At 37.2% G+C, this 21,632-nt stretch overlaps 1 protein-coding gene across 2 annotated transcripts in view; it reads left to right on the top strand.

Moving 5' to 3' along the window:
- The window catches only part of RELCH (RAB11 binding and LisH domain, coiled-coil and HEAT repeat containing), a 71,649-nt gene that overhangs the window by 12,810 nt on the left and 37,207 nt on the right, over positions 1-21,632 (top strand). For both annotated transcript variants that reach the window (XM_070940761.1, XM_070940759.1), the window contains exons 2-10: positions 7,716-7,805; positions 11,297-11,368; positions 11,476-11,531; positions 12,166-12,279; positions 13,948-14,148; positions 14,250-14,341; positions 15,071-15,370; positions 16,267-16,342; positions 16,806-16,901. In XM_070940761.1, coding sequence (XP_070796862.1) covers positions 7,716-7,805; positions 11,297-11,368; positions 11,476-11,531; positions 12,166-12,279; positions 13,948-14,148; positions 14,250-14,341; positions 15,071-15,370; positions 16,267-16,342; positions 16,806-16,901 — 1,097 coding nt within the window. The remainder of the gene's footprint in view (positions 1-7,715; positions 7,806-11,296; positions 11,369-11,475; positions 11,532-12,165; positions 12,280-13,947; positions 14,149-14,249; positions 14,342-15,070; positions 15,371-16,266; positions 16,343-16,805; positions 16,902-21,632) is intronic.

Genomic DNA, 21,632 nt, shown 5'->3' with positions numbered 1-21,632 from the left:
AGAAGAAAAAAGTAGTGATTTCTGACTTTAAGTGCTCAACCTTTTGCTTTACATTTCTGTCTATTTCAGACCACTTCTATTAACAACAAAACCAATCTAATCACCAGTACCTTAAATCAAAGTTTCCTTTTTTTCAGTTTTGAGCACAAAATCCAGAAGCGGTTTCCAAACAGAAACAAAACTAGATAGATTCTTCTCTTAAATTAAAACAGTCAGTTTTGTCATCTCTGCCAACTCTATCACCTTTACTATTCATTCTTCCATTGTGTCTATCCATCTTTGTACATAAGCTCTTTATCCATCAAATCTAAAAAGAACTACTTTGATGATGTCTTTAAATCACCATAAGTTTCTGCATTCCAGATTTGGTCTCTTGAGTTAGATTTCTGTAGTACTTGCCTCTTGATTACGCACTGCATTAGTAGAAACTTCTCTGTTTCTGTTTATTTTAGAGTTCTGCTCTTCACAGCAGTAGTTCATCATTAGCTAAAGGATCTGATTTTGCTTTGACGTTTCCCATCTGTTGTAGAATTTGCTTTATCAAAGGATATTCAACCATTGACCATTCTTCCTGGTTTTAAACTGTCAAATTGCAAGGAGAATCACATCTAATTAATTTTTGATGCCATTAGATATAATCTGAGTAATGGTGCTCTATGTTGGCTATTTTTGAAGCAAAAAGATCAGTATAAAAATGCTAATTTTCAGCTTCAGTTTTTTGTCAATCAGATGTGATTATCCTTCTTGACTCCTTCAAAACTCATTGGTTGCATTTTTCCCCAGCCCTTTTGATATTGCTTTTCTGTTGTTTTTACAAGTTGTTGTATTGGGTAATTTTCATAGTCTTTTGATTTTTGCTTTAACTTGCAGTTCTGCTCACACAGTACAATCATATCAAATTTATTTTCTCCCTTGAGTTCTTCTTAATTGCTGTCTAATTTTATTGCTGGAAAGAAGTTCTTCCAGTTATTTTTCTGAATTTTTGTGGCTGCTACCATTTTTTAAAAAATAAATTGTTTATAGTGTCGCGTTATTATACCAATTTTATTGTAGAATTTGTTTCTCAAGTAGAATTGTACCTACTGTCATATTTCTTAAGAATTGCCATTGAGAAGGGATGTTCAGGTTAGGCATTTAAATTGGTTTATATGTACTGCCAATATTGAGTTAGTGCTGTACTTTAACACTTGGGATAAAATTGGCATCTTTGCATAGTATGTAGTTGATCTCTGCTTTCCTTTCCAAGTTAGGGGAGTGTCAGGTCCAGTATTTCCCTGCTAATTTCTCAAAGTATTGAAGGTGTTTATCATCTGTTTCTTTATAATTAAGATTGCTAATTGTTCATCATACTCATTTTACTTCTCTTTTGAGAAAAGGCCCATAGTTTTCACCCACTCCACATGAGCCTACTTAAGCATGTGGATATCCTTTGATGAACTTTTTGTAGGCCAGTTGAGCTAGTTGTTGTTTAAGTTCTTCATAAAAGCATTGGTTTGATCTTTGTCCAAATTACTGTAGGGAACATAACATGGGATGATGAGCAGTTGGTCATTCTGCCTTTTATTTTTAATTTGAGGGTTGTAAGACATTTGCAACTATTTGTACTGACTGAATGTTTTGTACTTGTTGGTTGGCAACAATGATGCCAACTCCACCATTATGTGGGGTTTTGCCTAGGGCTATTATTATCCCATTTGGATAATATGGATTAATGCTCTTGTTTTGCTGAGACCAATGATGTCATAGTTTAATTTTATGACTTCTTCAAAGAGGTGGCTTTGGCATGCAGCCCTGAATCCACTCTTAGTGTGAAAGGGAATTTAGAATTTGGTTGGGCTGTCTCTTTAAATCCATATTTTTGTTCTACAAGCTGATTAGTACTTGTAGAAATTAGAGTCCTCCAAAATACCATTCTTTGTCTCCTTTGGCTCACCTTTGAAACGCCCTCTTGTTTTTTTTCCCCCACTAGCAATGAAGATGGATGGTTTACTCCTTGTTGTTTTCTAGTCCTGGCAGAGATGCAGGTCTGAAATTTCAATTGTAGGATGTTTCTGACTGCCCCATGGATGAGTTGACATATAGTTTTATTACGTTTAAAAGTCTAAACGTATGTGAAAAGAAACTGTTTCACACATTGACATGTAAATATGTGTATTTGAGAAAAACGTTCAATACAATATGGTTATTTATTTATTTTATTTATTTTTATTAATTTAATTTATATACCGCCCTTCTCCCAAAGGGACTCAGGGCAGTGTACAGCCAGAATAAAACACACAGATATAAAATTTAAAAAACAATTTAAAAAATATTAAATAGTTTGGCCCATATCTAATTAAAATAAAAACTACCCATTTTAAACATATAAAATTAAGAATTGACGATTAAAAAATTTAAAAAATTAGGCCAGCCTGGCTTGTTGAAATAAAAGCGTCTTGAGGCCTGGCGGAAGGTGTGTAAATCGGGAATCCTCCACATCTCGGGGGGCAGTTCATTCCAGAGGGCAGGAGCACCCACAGAGAAGGTTCTTCCCCTGGGGGTCGCCAGCTGACATTGCTTGGCTGACGACATCCGGAGAAGCCCCTCTCTGTGGGAGCGAATTGGCCGGTGGGAGGCTATTGGTAGCAGCAGGCGGTCTTGTAGATACCCACGTCCTAAGCCACGGAGTGCTCTAAAGGTGGTAACCAATACCTTGAATCGCACCCGGAGGACCACCGGGAGCCAGTGCAGCTCGCACAGGAGAGGTGTTACATGGGAGCGCCATGACACTCCCATAATCACCTGTGCGGCCACATTCTGGACCAGTTGGAGCCTCCGAGTGCTCTTCAAGGGGAGCCCCATGTAGAGAGCATTACAGTAGTCCAGGCGGGAAGTGACGAGGGCATGAGTGACCATGCGTAGGGAGTCCCAATCCAGAAAGGGACGCAACTGACGGATCAGGCGAACCTGATAAAAAGCCCCCCTGGCCACGGCCGTCACATGTTCTTCTAAGGACAGCTGTGCATCCAGGAGGACACCTAAGTTGCGAGCCCGCTCCATGGGGGCCAACGACTCACCCCCAATAGTCAGAGATGGCACCAACTGACTATATCGGGACGCCGGAAGCCACAGCCACTCAGTCTTGGATGGGTTGAGCTTGAGCCTGTTTCTCCCCATCTAGATCCGCACGGCCTCCAGACACCGGGACATCACATCAAGGGCATCATTGGGGTGGTCCGGGGTGGAGATGTACAGCTGGATGTCATGAGCATACTGGTGGAACTGCACCCCGAAACCACGGATGATCTCACCCAGCAGCTTCACATAAATGTTGAATAGAAGGGACGAGAGGACCGATCCCTGCGGCACCCCACACATAAGGCGCTTTGAGGTCGACCTCTGGCCCCCTATCAACACAAACTGCGACCGATCAGAGGGAAAGGAGGAGAACCACTTCAGCATGGTGCCTCCCACTCCTAACCCCTCTAACCGGCGCAGCATGATATCATGGTCGATGGTATCAAAAGCCGCTGAGAAATCTAATAGGATCAGGACAGAGGAAAAACCCCTGTCCCGAGCCTTCCAAAGATCATCAACCAATGCGACCAATGCCATTTCCGTGCTGTACCCAGGTCTGAAGCCCGACTGGAATGGATCAAGATAGACCGCTTCATCCAGGTACTGGGGAAACTGTCGCGCCACCACATTCTCAACAACCTTCGCCACAAAGCGGAGGTTGGAGACTGGATGATAATTCGCTGAAGCCTCTTTCAAGGCGGCAGGAAAGCAACCGTCACTCAAAGAAGCGTTGATAATCCTCTGGTGCCAGCCTCGTGTAACCTCCCAGGAAGCCAGCACCAGCCAGGAAGGACAAGGGTCCAATAAACATGTGGCCGCGCTAAGTCTACCCATAATCCTGTCCATGTCTTCAGGAGTCACCGGGTCAAACTTCTCCCAGATATCACTGTCAAGACCTTCCTCCATCACCCCGTCTGAACCTATCCCATCGGAGTCCAAGCCTTCCCGAATTTGAGCAATTTTGTCATGCAGATACTGTACAAAATCCTCAGCTCTACCCTCCAAGGGGTATTCCCGTGCTCCCAGATGGAGCAGGGCATGGGTCACCCTAAACAGGGCGGCTGGGCGGTTATCTGCAGACGCGATAAGAGCGGAAAAGTAGTCAGACTTTGCCGCTTTTATCGCCACTAGGTAGGTCTTAATATGAGACCTCACCAGTGTTCGGTCAGATTCGTACCGGCTGGCCCTCCAACCGCGCTCTAGGCGTCTTTTCTGGCACTTCATTTCCCTCAGCTCCTCAGAAAACAAGGGAGCCACCTGGGATCGGCACCGGGTCAGAGGCTGCAAAGGCACAACGTGGTCCAAATCTCCAGTGGCCGCCCTATCCCAGGCGGCCACCAGGTCTTCAGCTGCGTCATAAGCCAGAACCTCAGGGAATGGTCCAAGCTCCGTCTGGAACCTATCAGGGTCCATCAGGCACCTGGGGCGGAACCACCTGATCGGTTCCGCCTCCCTGCTGTGAGGTGTAGCGGTTTGAAGGTCAAGTCGAAGGAGAGAATGGTTTGACCATGACAAGGGCTCGATCACAATATCCCCTTTATCAAAACCATTCCGCCACTGGCCAGAGACAAAAACCAGGTCCAGAGTATGTCCCCCCCATGTGAGTGGGGCCATGAACTAACTGGGTCAGGTCCATGGCCGTCATGGAAGCCATGAACTCCCGAGCCACCTCAGACGTTCCACCGATAGATGGCAGGTTGAAATCCCCCATGACCATAAACCTGGGGGTATCAACCGCCACCTCGGCTATCACGTTGGGCAGCTCAGGCAAGGCCGCCGCCATGTGGCAGGGAGCCAGGTACGCGACCAGCAAGCCCATCTGGCCCCCACGGTCCCATTTCACAAGGAAGGACTCACATCCGGCTATCTGAGGCACAGTGGCCTCCCTCGGACCAAGACCTTCCTTAATAACAATCGCCAACCCCCCCCTCCCCTGAGACCTTGGCTGATGGAATACGCAGAAACCTGATGGGCACATTTCAACAAGGAGGACTCCCCCCTCCAGGCCCAACAAGGTCTCTGTAATACCCGCCAGGTCCGCTCCCCCCTCCTGAACGAGATCACAAATGAGGGGGGCTTTATTTACCACGGACCTGGTGTTGCACAACATCAACCGAAGGGCCGGGCCCTGAGGATCTGCGCAACCCAGGGAACAAGAAGAGCATAGGGGGCCGGAGCGCGCAATCGCTCGAACATAACGAGTATGCACTCCCCTAACATGATATGGCCCCCTGCTCCCGCCATATCTGCCCCTCCCACACACAGTACCGATGGACCAGCCCTCATTGGTATGGAAACTAGCCCCCTTCTCAACCCCCGACCCCGCACCCCCAGTCACATAGCCCTCTGGCGGACTAGGCCCAACCCCTCATGGGTTAGCCCCCCAAACCCACATTCATAAAACCCACTATCCCCCTCCCAGAACCCCTTAAAAATTTAACAAAGGACACAGCTAAAAAACCCCACAGCCTCCTTTTTGCCAAATGCCACCTCTCAGGGCTCCAAAGCCCGTCATCAAGATAGGTCCTCGATAGAGTGGAGGTTCTTAGATTGAACACATAGATTTAGGTGAGTTGGGAAAGGTAGAGTAGATCTTTAACTAAAGCATCACAATAAATTCAGCAATGCTTAAATAGAATTACTAATCTGACAAAAGTCACACAAGTCCTCTCAAGAAAGTGGCCTTGAGTGACTAAAAATGGATTAAAAATGAAGTGAAACCTATTTCCTCATAGCACAATTCTACCAGGAAGAAACTGATCAAAAATTTCAAAGTAATATCTGGCCATAACCAGAAAGATGTGACCTCTGTTATTACATTGTTAAGTAAATTATAAGTTTATATGGTGACTCTAAAGGTTCTTAATATTTCTTTTAAATTTATTGTTTCTTATGTCAATATATGGTCATTGAGCAAAAAAGCAAAAGGTTGAGAAAAGAATACAAGAGTGCAAATATCTAGTAAAACAAAAACCACTTGTACCTGAAACTAAACATATCACAGTCAGATCCAGTAACGACTATTAATTCTGTGGCACAAAATTTGCCCACCATTCTGGAAACCTCTTGGTCCTGGTACTTTGGAAGATAATGCACAATCACTTTGGGAGATTGATTTGAGTAGTTTCTGATAAGAGGAAAGATTAGCTCTATCCTCCATAGGTGACAAATATGCATTTCATAAGTATATGTGCTCTGGTCTTGACTTAAGATCTGAACAATATTGGTAAGGAATCCATTAAAATTTCCCAACAGTACCATTGCTGGAAATATATCCAAGCCTGCCAGTGTGAAAGCCTTCCTATACAATGGGACAAACAAATCCTATTTTACATTATACTAGTGAATTTTGAAAAAAAAGCCCCATGTTTTATTGTTTTATTGCCTCAATATTCAGAAATAAATAAGTACTGTAAATAGAAAAATAGAAACAGAAACAAAAAAAGAGCAGTGCACATTTTTAAAAGTTCAGTTCTTAAAACATTTAAACTTTGATCACATGTTTAAAGTATAAATTACATTACTGAAAGGATTACTTTATAAAATAAGCTTTATGCCACATTATGAAGGAAAGCAGAACTCGGCCAGTCTTGGATGTAGTTTGCCTGGCAAACAAGGAACAAAGCCATGTTTATCTAAAACATGGTCTCCTTAGTTTTGGCTTTGTGAATCTAAACATGGTGGTTTTTAAATCATGGTACCACACAACCCCTTAAAAAGAGCTAATTGTGCTAGGGACCCACTACTTTTTGGAACAAAAAAAGTGAATGTTGATCCAGTGTATTCTGTAAAGCTATAAAAGTACACTTTTGGGTGGGGTTTGTTTAACCAGAAACTCTCAATCTATTAATAGAAACTCAGTGAAGCCCATATCACAATTTGCATCAGTCACAGTGCTTCAGAATTACAGAAAAGTTCATACTAAAGCACAGGTGCTAAACTCACATCACGTGATGTTTCACAATGTTTTTCCCATTCGCAGAGCTGGAGTGGGTGTGGCCTGTGCATGATGCATCCTGCCCGCGGACTGCCAGTTTGACACCCCTGTCAGTGCATTCACACTCTTTTTCTCACTACTGTAGTTTTATGTTTGCATCGTTTGCATTCAGAAAGTTGTCTCTAAAGTAACATTTTTGTGGGAAAAGGCAAATGAAAGGAAAACAGATGTTTATTTTTATAAATATAAGAAATATAACTTTACTTTTGTTAATTTAGTTATGTCCTGCCTTTATTATTTTTTATAAATAACTCAGGGTTGCAAATATACATAATACTCTTTCCTCCTCCTCCTCTCCTTACAACAACAAACCTGAAAGGTGGATTGGGCTGAGAGAGAGAGTGACTGGCCCAAGGTAACCCAGCTGGCTTTCATGCCTAAAACCAGACTAGAACTCATGTCTCCTGGTTTCTAGTTTGGTACTTTAACCACTAGACCAGCTGACTATGAAAGTTGATAGCCATTAAAGTTGAAAGGTGGGCACTTCATGGTTCTAGTGAAGACAGTCATAAAACTTAACCTTTTGCAAATCACTTTTTTAAAATGAAATTCATTGTAGGTTGTGGCAAAACTAATATACAACTCTCATGAAAACTATCCTTTGCATGTCGTTTTATCCTATTTGAAAACAAAAGATATTTCCCTTTATTTTTTTCTTTAGATCGAGCTGGAAGCATTAGCACTCTTGATTCCTTGGATTTTGCAAGATATTCAGATGATGGAAATAGGGAGACTGATGAGCGAGTAGCTGGTGAGTAAAATTTCAATAAGATGCCAAGTGGGCTTTGCACAAATCATGCTTCTTGGTGAATTTTTATTGGTATCAATGTTTGTAAATCACACACTGCCTAATATTATGTTATAAATTTAATTTACAGAGTATTGTCTAGAAACAAGTTATTGAATGGATGGTTACATTATTAACATCTTCACATTTCTTCACATTAAAATAAAGTTCATTATAGAAATTATTTTCTTGCATGATTTTTCCATTACTGTATTTGTCACAAATCAGTGGTAGTACAAGTGTTCCTGAGAAGCTCAAGTTCTTTTAAATAATGAAACTTTTCAATTTACTTTATTTTTCTGCTAATAGATTCTTATTCATTAGAAAGCATCATAAAAATGTAGTGATATGAATTAAATTCTTTGTGGTAAGATTAAGAAAAGTGGAAAATATATACAAATCACATATTTATTACAAATATGAGCAACTCTAATGCAACAATAGAAAACAAAACAATATGTTACTTTTTTGCATTTTTGTGTTGACTGACCAGATTCGGAATCATAGGGAAATACATTCGATCCTATAATATATTAGTGGTTATAAAGATGATGGAACATTCCATTTATGCAAATCTGCCACCATTCACACCCAGTAGTTGAAGGATGGCTAAAATCACTTTCCAGAGCAGATATATAAAGCAGAAAAAAATAATGGCTGCTTTAATTGTTTGTGAAAAGATGCCCCATCCATAATCTTACACATTTTGAAGCTTCCTTTTTTAAGGAATTGCACAGTCCTAATAACTAGAGATGAGAAGGGAAATGAGAAGAACGTTGTTGTTTCATTTATTTAACAGTAATCTTCAGCTTGAGATTGGTCTCAGGATGTTGATATGGAAAAGAGTATTTTGTTAAAAGCAGAATTGTCAGAGCATCATTGTTTTCCATCCATCTCAAATCCAGGCTGAGATTAGCAAATAATAGCTTAGAAAACAATGGAATATGGGTGGATAGCCTAACTTTGGGGAAGGTCTATCTTTTTTTTTGTTTTTTGCTAGATTTGTTTTGCTTCTCTGAATCTGTTTTCATAGATCAGTTTTCTTTCTCTGTCTCTCTCTCTTTCTCTCTCTCTCTCTCTATTTTGTTGTTTGTTTCTCCTCATTCACTTCCCTTTTTGAATTTATCTTCTTTTTCTGTTCCCCTCCACCAGCTCTACATATGATATGGTACTATTTTGTGATGGTGCATATAATGTGATATTTGAATGTAGCCATTGCAAATTAAGCATCTTGGAAAACTTTAGTAATTTATTTTTTGCAAATCACGTTAAAAACAGTGACACATTTCAAACATAACATTGCCTTTCTTAAGTTTAGGTAATAAAAATATGTGTTGATTATACAATTATTTCCAGAGCTAGTGAACCTTCAGGTGTTCATTGCAAAATGATAGCTGCTGCAAATATAGAGTACACAGAGGTGGAACCTCTGAAAATTTAATTCTTGCTTGAATTACGTAGCTGTCTCTTTTAGTAAATGCAGTTTAATTCTGTAGCCTTAAAAGAGTAACAAGTGAAAGTCTTTTGCATATTTATGTACTATGGGCATTTGTGTAACAATTATGAAAAATGGCACAGGGTGGGATCTACAAAAGAGGAAACTGGGGATTTGGGTAGGATCTTAGGATAGTAAATTATAGTATGCTTCTAAAGGCTGCCTGAATCCCAATCTAACACATTTATTACTACATAAACATTTTAGGATAGGTATGCGTTATTATGTCATTTTTCTAAAGTGAATGTGGGAATAAGAGAATTAAGTATTTGTTTAGTTCCATATTAAGTTGAACTCTGTTCTGATTTAATTTGAGCCAAATATAATTACTTAATTCTGGATGAACAGTGTGTTTTGTTACAGCTATGAGTCATTGTGGATATGTTATTGAATTAACTAGCTGTTTCAAAATATTAAGATATCTGAAGAGAAAGCATGCAGCAGAGTAAACTGTTTTAATAAAACAAATAGGCATACCGTAATTATAAAATCTGCTCTGTATGTAGTAGGATGTCATAATTAGATAATGGAAATACTTTGCCATCTGATATACTGCAGGTATATGTTATATGAGTTTTCTGGATTTCTGTGCTCTCAGTGATTTGTCTCGCTACTGAACTTCAGTTTTCTTTTTGGAATTCCTGAGCTTCTCCACAATTTGTTTTTTGGTGTGGTTTTTTTTTTTTTTTTTTTTTGCTATTTTTCTTAAAAAAAACCTTTCTATCATCCTGTTGCAGGGCATTTCTGATCTGCAATAGTTCTGTAACCATGCATTTCTACATTTTAAGGAAGAAATATTGCTCATCATAAATTCTTTTAAGCTAAATTAAATTTTCAAAAGATAAGCTTATCCAGATGTTGAAAACATCTTTGTTGCACAGAAATATTTGCAGATCAGCATTGCTGACTACCACAGATTTTTTTTTTATACTTTTCCATCAAATCTTCAGTTATGCTTTTATATTTCTGCATTAAAATTCTGTGCATCAAACAGGTTATTTTCGTGTAGTAGTTGTGATGTACTCTAATTATGCCTTCTGTTTTTGAAGAAGAAAAATGCAAACTGAGTGAATATTTTTTCCATATAGTCCTATTACTAACCTATCGGTATTACCAATAAATGGAGCATTTGTAGAAAAAAATGTTCTAAAAAATCTGTAGAATATTTCTAATGATAAAGAAATACCTATAAAGAAGTAGCTAGTAATTGCCTGTTAGTGTACCTTGGTGTCTTAACCAAGATCAATTACAGGAAATGTTCAAAGATTAGATAATCTTTTATGAATCACTTTTCTATGGCAGAAAGCAATTCATAAAATTTCAGGTAACTTAAATCATGAAATCAATGTTCTTTATGAAAAGAAATATTAAATGATTTTTTTCAAAGTTTGCAGATATTTAAGAACTCAGTTGACATGATAAGCTGCTCTACCCAACCGACATGTCACATAACATGCCACAAAATGGGAATTAAACCATCCTTTGTAAATGGCATTAACATGAATTATTTCATTTTTGTAATTACAGATTATTCAATTCTTTTTTTTACAAAACTATAGTTTTAATCATTCTCCTTATTCCCTAAAAGCAAGATGGCCTCATATTTCCATTTGTATAAGGTAAAAACTTTAAAAGCTTAAAATATAATAATAGTTTGTAATGTGAAATTTTCAAGATGTTCAAAAAGAGATACATTTTATTTCTTAAAACATGTAGTACTCCTTGTCAGAAAGCTTAGATTTTTTAACTAAAATTAGGTTTGAATCATGGAAACCTTTCACCAGTTTGCTGCAGTCTAACTCTGCTGCATGCGTTCATGAGTTCCATAAAGATTGCATGCTCTGTCTTTAATACAAATTGTATTTTATTTTTACACCCATCCTTGCTTTTTTATATTTCATTTTTGTTTCCCTATTCTTGATTGGATGCCTGTGTATGTTTAATCCAAATCCTTGTCCAGTCCTGGAGTTTGAACTACGGAAAGCAAAAGAGACCATTCAGGCCCTCCGAGCCAACCTGACTCAGGCTGCAGGTGGTGTACACAAACCTTTTCCTCAGTTTTTTGTATTTTGATAAAATAGAAAGAGGTGGTGCATTACTGCCTGAAGAATAATATTTTTTATGTATTGCTGTTTTCAGAAAATGAAGTTCCTTTGCAGGAACGAAGAAATTATAAATCAAGTCCTGAAATTCAGGTGAGTGATCCAATGTGCTACATCTGCTGTTACTGTAGAGCAGGGATGTCAAACTCAATTTCATTGAGGGTCACATCAGGGCTGTGGTTGACCTCGGGGGGCCAGGCAAGCGTGGCTGACTGTTTCTTCTTCGCATTGGGTAGACCGGGCAGAAACGACCAGGGGTAGGTTCTACTTACCTTTACTACCGGTTCGCAACGGGGCCACACACATGCGCAGAAGCTTCTGTGCATGCAGAGAAGCTTCCAGATGATATCCGAGTCGGTGGCCGGAGTCTCCCGCTGGTTTTACTACCAATTCTTGTGAACCGGTCCGAACTGGGGGCCACCCACCACTGGAAGCGATGTGGGTAGACCGGGCAGATGTGAAGCGGGCCAGCCCCTTACATTTTCCAGGGTGGCCCCACAGGCTGGATCCAGCCCACGGGCCTTGAGTTTGATACCCCTGCTTTAGAGCAATGTTATGTTCCCAGCATTCTCACATCTAACCAAATAACATGCTTAGGTGCAGAAGTTCAAGCCTATAGGTTTTATTTTGAAATGGGTAATCAACTCGTTTAATATCTGTTAAACATAATAGGAAAATGTTTTAATGACATCAAGATTTAAATGTTATATGCATTTATTTTTCCTAGGAACCAATTAAACCTCTTGAAAAAAGAGCTTTAAACTTCTTAGTCAATGAATTTTTGTTAAAGAATGGATACAAGCTTACTTCAATAACTTTTTCAGATGAGAACGATGATCAGGTAAGTTGGAATGGCACCTTTGTGACATTCTGAGCTTGGGTCTTTTTCCCTTTTGTTCCTAACGTGGTCTAGTTATTTTTAATTTATTTTCAAAAAAAAATTCTTTGTTTATTGTGTATCTCTCACATAAGTTAATTAAAGTAGGATTATTGCTTTATTCATAGTAAAGAATAATAAGCTAATTCTTAACTGTAATGCTGGTGTTTTGAACTCCAGATTACCAGGTCCAGGAGCACTAGAAGAAAATAGATTTCTTTTTCACCCTTCTGCAATGTTCTCTTTCTGGTTTATAAAGTGCTAAACATATGAAGTGTTAGGTCTGAATCTGAATGCATCATTGTTTTAGAACAAATAAATAACAACAAAAAAGCTGATCATAAAGTTCCCAAAATAGTTGGGAATATTTTTTTTAATACACTCTGTTCATTCCTGCCCACTCCATCTTAATGCTTTCTCCCTGCTTCAGTCTGGGATACATAAGGGAGGAGAGATGAATTTCATAAAAAGGATAGAAAAGAATATAATTTTCTTTCTTTTTGAAACATCAGTAACAAGGATTCTGTTGTGAATAACTGCAATTAAAAAGGTCCCCATAAAAAGCATTTAATGGATGCAGAAATAATTCCACCAAAATCCATAGATATATCAGCTGGTTTATTATGGATACTGGTATCTGGTGTGCATAATGAGGGCCATCTTTTTAATACAAGGAGAACAGAGGTGGGTTCTACTTACCTTTACTACTGGTTCGCAACAGGAGTGTGTGCGCTAGCTTCACTTGCACACACACGCTTCTGTGCATGCATAGAAGCTTTTGCACATACGCAGATCATCAATTAGGACGTCTGGGCGGTGGCCGGAGCCTCCCGCCTCTTTTACTACCGGTTCTAAAGAACTGGACAGAACCGGGAGCAGCCCACCACTGAAGGAGAAATAATTTTTATCTCTTGATATAAATCATAAATTCCAATGATTCATCTATTCTGTATTATTAATTTTGTTCCAATAAGGCTGATTTTAATGTATGAATGATCAAAAGCTGATGACCTACTGTGAAGCTACACCACTGATGCTTTTGATGGAAAATCCTGAGCTGATGTATAGCTAGGAAGTTTTCCCGAATCTTATATTAGTGAAACAAATGTCATAAAATAAAGTAGTACAGACTGTTCTTGACAGCCATCCCTTTTTCCTACTTCCCAATAATCAGTCAGTACTTGTAGACCTTAAGTGTGATGAACCTTCTTTCTCCTATATTTAATCACTTCATACTCCATTGTGATCTAGCAATTATTGGTGGCTTACATGATATTTTGAAAGTTCACCCTTCTTGATTTGTTTTTAATTCTGGGGGGTTTGTAGTTTCCCCTAATTTGCTTAAATATTCTTATTTCCAGGAGTAAATAAACACCATCTATTTATATATGTTAGAGGGGTGCACTGTATTTTCCAGGCCATGTACTACATTGCAATTTTGAGTAGCAGGCTGGAGAATGTACTCCCCAAAGTAATGAACAGGACCAGGTTTGAATATGTTTAATTAGTGGCAGCTAGAATGAAGCCAATAACTAAAGTTTTCTTCTGGAAGTTGCATTTTATCATTTGATGTGATAACTTGCACACTTATTTATGGAACCTCATAAATATTTTAATTTTGCATATATAAAGGATTTTGAACTGTGGGATGATGTAGGACTGAACATTCCAAAACCTCCAGACTTGCTACAACTGTACCGTGATTTTGGAAATCACCAAGTTATTGCAAAAGATATTGTAGATGTAGCAGTTGGTCCAGAAGAGGATGAATTAGAGGCAACTACTCCTATCCTAGAAAACATTCCTGTATTTGGAACATCAGAATCAATAGAGGTATAATTCATTTTGAATGATGGCAAATTAAATTTATTTATTTATTCAATTTAAATTAATTAATTTAATTATTTTTTTCTGGTCATATTCCTTTTATTTAGCAATGTGTGTTGGTGCAGAAATTGGAAGATCAAATTAATGCATTAAGCACAGAAAAATGGTCTCTTATGGAGCAGATACAAAGGCTTGAAAGGTATGTTAATGTGTTGACATTTTAAAAAATTATACAAAATAAGCAATTTGCTGTACATGAACCAGTGTATCCATCTCAGTTTATTATGCCTTTAAGTGAATATGGCATTGAGTTAAACTGCTTTTAAAAACTTGTTTCTCTGCATTTTAGTTTAACAGCTTTCATTACCAAAACCTATTATATGCCTCAAGGTATCTTTGTCAGAATTATTTTCATGCATCAAAAGGAATGAAGAAAATAGATTTTGCAGGGATGCTGGATATGAATAAACCAGCATGGCGGTAGCTTATTTTATTATTTATTAAATATATATGCTGCCCATCTTCCTGATAAGGCAGATCTGGGTGGCTTACAGATAATAAAATATAAATAGAAAAGCTGTTTAACTTTTAAAACATTGCATATTAAAATTTTTAAACTATGCAAAAAAAAAAAAAAACAGGACCAAGATATGGACGGTATAGGGATGAGATCTTACCTCATCATCCACCTCCAGCAATGAGCGTCCCCTTGGGCCTAGAGTCACCCAGCAAAACCGAGTTCTCCTCTCCAGTGGTAAGAATGTTCCACAGAGTTTGGGCCACTATATTGCTATATTTTTAAATTTGTGGTAGATGTGTCCCAATAAAATATTTCATAAAATTCATTCATGAACTAGATAAGTCATTAAAGGTGATTTATTTCATACTAATTTTTTGTTTCAGAAGCTTTTTCTTTTCTCTGTTGCAGTGAAATAGACTACTTGAGAAGTCAAAAAACTTCTATTCCAATGATATGTGACACAGTACAGTCATCTTCAGCCGAAGTGCCTCCCACGCTCCCAGATGATAATGGAAAATATTTAGACATTAAAAGTTCAAGTAATGATGATAAACTTGGGAGAACTGAAGAAGAAATAACTTTAATGGAATCTGAATGTAGGACTTCTAAAGAGGATATTGGAATACCTTTTGCTTATAAAGAAAGAGAAAAATTTCTACCTTGTTCCCCATCAAATAAAGCTGCCATACATTTTGATAAACCTAATAGGTTAGTTAAATTCATCTATTCTTTGTTTTTACCATAAAATACTGTATTGAACATTTAACAACTATATTCAGGTTCTGAATTTATACTATCAGCACACAAAAATGCTTGTGAGGTTTCTTTCTTTCTTTCTTTCTTTCTTTCTTTCTTTCTTTCTTCCTTCCTTCCTTCCTTCCTTCCTTCCTTCCTTCCTTCCTTCCTTCCTTTCTTTCTTTCTTTCTTTCTTTCTTTCTTTCTTTTTTGAAGTAGGAGTTTTATCATCTCCACCTTTAATTAAATAGCTACCCTACCAGGTTTGATGTAGTACATTAAGGTTATGGGATTCCGTGTGAACATTCTTAGCTCCAAATTTCTCTTTAAATACTGGCCATCAATTATCCATGTTTTCTTACCCATGTAGCAGTCATTTATTTGGAGTGAAATCCAGAAATGCATAGGATTATATTAACCATGACGAATTGTAATGTCTTAATGGAAGGAATCTTGACATGCTGATTATTTTTCAGTTGTCTTCCTGTTTCAGTTACAACATGATTTCAGAAATTAATTTATTATATTTCTCTAAGTATAGACATATTTTGCCAAGCCATAACATAATTTTTCATTTTTGGCTTAGCATGTTGTATAAATGATAAATTATGGTTTAAGGTTTAAGATATTGAGCAACTCCAGTCAGCTGTGCTTTATTCAATAACTTATGATTAAATAAAATATAACACACTTGGTGAATCCTGTAAATTATACCTCTGAAAATTGTTCAGGCTCCAATATAGAATTCTTAATTAAACTTTTAAACTGAACATTTATTTTTTAATTATTACGATAGTTGTGAAATAAATAGATTTGTACAAGTAACTTTTTGTTATGTTTTATATTTCCTTTCCATCCCATTATTTCAGGAAGTTATCACCTGCATTCCATCAAGCATTGCTGTCATTTTGCCAGATGTCAGCAGAGAGCCGTTTGGGATCAGAGGTACATTTATTTTTGTAAAATAGTAATTCCTTTTGAATCATAAGAATTAAGCAAAGGAACCTATTTCAACTTTGATTGTTAGTCTTTCATTGTTCTTTCATTGTACCTCTGCCACTTGCTTATGCATTTGAGCTGATAATATATTTGACCACCTTACCCAATTGTCACATGAGTATGTTGGTCTAGGTACCATTTTTTGAAATCTAGGTATATACTAATCTAATATCCTTTGGACAGTCATTCACACAGTGGTACTTTCTCATTATCCCAGTGTGTTCTCTGAATCAATTACATAATTACATTCAGATAGCTTTTACTTTTCCCCAATATGTTTAAGGTGTGCATTTTATTTTAGATTTGAGTTGTGTGCTAATTTCTGAAAGAAATTCAAACCATTTTTATCGAAGACTTATTGAATAACTCAATTGCTGTATATGACTTTGCCAAAAATATTGCAATTTAGGTGTCTCGAATTGCTGATAGTGAAAAAAGTGTCATGCTGATGCTTGGACGTTGTTTACCACATATTGTTCCTAATGTCCTGCTTGCAAAACGAGAGGTAAGAAATATAGGAATATTTGTTTAGTTTCATGCAATATTTCTATTCATTTAGAATTATGTATTATTTATTATACTGAAGTCTGTTACTTGCAATCATCTTCTCACTTTTGTACATGCATCTCTACTCTCAGAAAATGGTTGCACATCTATGTCAGGTAAGTTTTTAGCAAAACAGCATGGTATCCTGCTATTTATCCTTTTGCTTAAGATCCTTAAGGCACTTTGCAGGGCTGTTACTGTGAGTCCATCTGTTTTGCCCTTAAGTTTGCTTACTTACATTAGCTAAACTCGGTTCTAGTGTTGTTATATTTGAGTAGAACCTAAATTTTAAATTGAAGTGAACTTGCCTGTTACGTTATTTCTAAAAATGATACGCATTTAATTGTTTACCCTTCTTATTAACAGCCATATTCAGACAGACAGCATGGCTAGATTGAACTGTCAGTAGTTTGCACCAATAATTGGGAGTGGTTAGAGCAAGATCTGTATGTTGCTCACTCATTGGCAGGCCAGAACCCCGAAGTCTGGTTTGCTGTTATCAACATGGGCTTTTAGTGTAATTTTAACTGAGAATTTGGCTCTTAGTGATGCATTTCTAATCATACAATGAAGTCTGAGCTGAAGATGAGTTGGTACTATATGCGTTTTCTTTATTTTAATTCAGAATTGCTTTTCGAGCCAGCTTAGCTTTACCTGTTAATCTAGATATCTAGTAATGCACTTTGGCATTTAACTTTGTGAGCTTTATGAAAAGGTAACTAAGTCAAGAAATGTGTACTGATCCTTCAGGTTACAGTCACTAACTACATTTTCCAATAGTTAATGCTTTATTGTGGGATTCAATTTTTGACTATATATGCTGCATATATATTGTATGAAATAATACATCTGTTTAAGTTACAGTAGATGATATTATATGGGCTACATTAAATTGTCAGGATCAGTTACCAATTTCTGGCTGTTGCCAATCAGCTTACCAGAATGCTGCTTTAGTTCTTCTTTGCAGTTCCTAGTTATATTTCAATATTATATATTTCTGCAGTCCTAATTTTTGCTTATTTAATCCTTGCACATGTGTGGAAATAGATAATCAAAATTTTGAGTTGATACGTAATTCATAAAAGTTAGTAAATATATATTAGTATCTTGATTTTTTGCATGTGAAATAGCCAAATAATCAATAACAGAATGCTAACAACTTTCAATTACCAAGTTATTAGTATCCTTCAAATCTAATAGTTCTGAATTTAGAACAAAAGAAGAATTAATGGTTCTCCTACTTAATAGGAACACAGGCTCCTATTTATGCACTAGCATAAAGATCATGCTTCTGTTCCTCTCCTCTCCATTGGAATAATTTCATCCAGGAATGTCCTTTCCTTATTTTGTATAAGATTTACTACCAGTTAATCTGATTTCCCATATACTGCATTATCACAAAACCAAACAAACAAATCAAAAATGGATGGCTAGATTTATACTTTAATTTTTACATGTTATATTTCTGAAACAATCCAAAATCAATAGGAAGTATTACTTATTTAGCTCATTCCAATTTTCGTACTATAGCGTTAATTTAAAATATAGAATTGGGAGAAATAGTATTCACAGTTTACTTATATTAGTTATCCATACCTAAATAATTAATTTTAGCAGAAACAGTAACATCGTAGATGCTACTTAATGACATGTATACGAACAGGCTTTTAAGGTCAAGTTCTAAACCAGGAGTGACAAATTTGATTTCATTGAGGGCTACATCGGGGTTTTGTTTGACCTCAGGGGGTTGGAGTAGGCGTCAGGGTGGGAGTGGCCAGCTTGACGTCACTCGTGTTGGGGGCACCTGTGGTGGCCTGAGCAAAAACGGGCTCCCAAGCTCCGTTTTCAGCTGCGATGGCCTCCTGCAACCCTCTGCCAGCAAAAACATAGCTCGCAAGGGTTGTCCACGCCCCTCCCAAACTCCATTTTCACTGGCAGAGGCACTGTAGGCCAGTCCTTCGCTGTTTCCAGGGCAGCACTGCGGGCCAAATCTAAGTACCCTGCGGGCCGGATCTAGCCCCCAGGTCTTGAGTTTGCCACCTCTGTTCTAAACTAACATGAGATTAGTTTTATGAAACTAAAAGGGCTTTAGAATTTATTGTTTTTCATGCTGATTGAGAAACCATTTCTTGAACTGAATAAAATTTCAGAATTAGTTTTGATATCTTATAGAGATCAGCTATTTAAAAATAAATCAAAAACTCCAATTAACTTGAAGAAGCTCTAAACATTTCCCAGGCAAAATATGCATTCCAGAATTTTTTTTTCAATAATTTTAGTAAGACTTATAGCAAAAGATATAATATGTTCTATGCAAAGCTGTAATAAACAGCTTCTTGAAATACTTTTTGCAAACATTTTTAATTCCTATTTCCAAAACCAAAAACAGCTGGCCTTCATATATCCTATGATTTCTTTTCATTGGAAGGTTCATTTCTTGGAAAATTATGCAGTTGCGCAGCTAATTTGCTTAGTCAGTTATTATATTTCCATGTTATAATTGTGGTACAATAATTCTCTGAAGCTTCACAGCTGAAGCTGCTATCTGTAGGATTTTTTGTAACAGAGAGACAAATAATTCTATATGCAGCCATTGGACATAATATGCTGATATTTTTCATGGAACAAGTGTAGGCATCTTTTTTTTTTTTTTTTAAGGTTATATGGCAGTGCTGGAAAGGTAAGGTTGGAGTCAAAATGTGTGAAACCACCTTTTCTTTCCATCTTCATTCCCCTCAAGAAATTAGTAGAGATGAGCATTCTTACTTCTAAGTGGCTCCATCATGAAATCATAGGTAGTCATTGAGTTATGACTATAACTGAGCCTGGCAATTGTGATCATAAGTCATGATGGTTGTAAAATGGGTCACCCTGTGGTTTGGTCCAATTTTACAACCTTTTTCACAGCAGGGTGTGTGTGTAAAAGCGCCTACACCTCCTCACCCCGGGCTGCCAAACCAGAAAGGTTGGGGAACGCTGTCTTAGAGTGTATAATTTGTTGACAACTTTATGCGTCTTTAGTTGCTTTCAATTTCCCATGGTATTCTTATAATCTATTTTTAAAGGCCTTTTCAGTTTCAAAAATTATTTGTCACACAACTAAGGGGAGTAGCATCAGGAAACTAAAGTTTAAATTCCCATTGGATGTGCAGAAATAGCTATATAATTCATTGGATGTTAGCCAAAATGTTCTAATAGAATTATAACAAATTACATTGTCAATTTCTGTAGAAATCCTGAATTCAGTGGGGAAAAAAAGTTCTGGCATTGGGCTAGCATTGCGGGAAGAAAAGAGAATATCATTTGATGGCATCAATATTTTTTTACAAGAAAATCAGTTAACTTTCCCTAAAATGGTCAATGAATTTATGCCATCCTATCATGATTAAATCTAATGATTTTATGAGGTTAGGATTGGATAAGAAATAATCCTTTTACTAAGGCATTTCCTTGTACTGTCTTAGCCTTTGTTAAGTTTTTCAGCACTACTGATAGTTTAGCCATCTTTCTTTTCCATTTATAAGTCAATAATTTTTTTCATTCTGAAATACTAAAAACACAGGACAAGTATATTGAACTTCACTAATATATATAAGTCTTCAAACATTCAAAAAATGATGGTTGTATACATATATACGTACACCATGCTAGACGTCATCAACCAGTAAGAGACATATATACCAGTTACAGCAATTTTATGTCTGATTTTAATCTGTTGTGAGACCTATAGTTCAAACTAACACTCGGAACTCACTCTAGGCTTTGCATTAGTAAAGTAGAAATACTGTCAAAACTTGTTCTGGGCTTTGCTTTTGTTCTTTTGTTTTGCAAGCCCCCTGTGGGTATGCCCAGGCAAAACAGGGTCAGGCTTTGACAGCGCTTACAGAAAGTGCTTACACTTTGCTTGGGCATGCCTGACTAGGGTTAAAAAATACTGTCCCCCAACCCTACACAAGTAATTTCATCACCTTTAGAGTCATGGACTACATCTTGAGAACTTTGGGGTTATGTTTTTACCTCTTTGGGCAAAAAAAAATATGTTAAGTAATATGTTATCATTTGAAAGTATGGCAAAATAGAAGTAAATGATCAGGGTATGTCTGTGAAAGATGCCACGATAGGCAAATTTAAAAATGTATATTTCATTACTTTGGCACACATGGTATAACTTCCCAACAGGCAAGAATCACTTTATTTATAAAAGTGGAAGCCTCTTTCCTTGGCATTGATCACATGCTGCCGTTTTCATGGGCAGATTATTTTTCATTCTTTTCCTTCAGGAAGTAAATTTAGCTAGCATTTTGGATGTGTCTTTTTTTATGGAAATCTTGTTAAAATAGTAATCGTGCATATGCACAGTAATTATATACCTTGAATCTTAGGAATAGCCTCCAGCAAAATCCTTAAATTCAGAAGAATTTGATCTGTATTCTTCCTGTAAGATTAGACATTCTTGCACTTCTTGATTCACTAAGAAATAAGGCAGTGGAAATCAATTCAGGTAAGTGTGCGTAAGAGTGCAGCACACTAAAGGCAGCTATATTCTCTCTTTTACTGGAAGAGTTCTCAAGTAAAAAAAAAAATCTAAGCTACCTTCAAGTGTAGGGAGTCCTTATATAGCATTTGAACTCTTTCCGCATTACTTCCCATTCAGTAAAACTTCTTGTCCTTCTGCCTCTGTCATTCCTTT

Source organism: Pituophis catenifer, unplaced genomic scaffold, assembly GCF_029215685.1.
Source record: "Pituophis catenifer annectens isolate HBS135680 unplaced genomic scaffold, rPitCat1.0.hap2 SCAF_3, whole genome shotgun sequence".
In the NCBI taxonomy this organism is placed as follows: domain Eukaryota; kingdom Metazoa; phylum Chordata; class Lepidosauria; order Squamata; family Colubridae; genus Pituophis; species Pituophis catenifer.
Note: the sequence above shows the minus strand (reverse complement) of the source record. Positions and strands in the feature narration are given on the sequence as shown.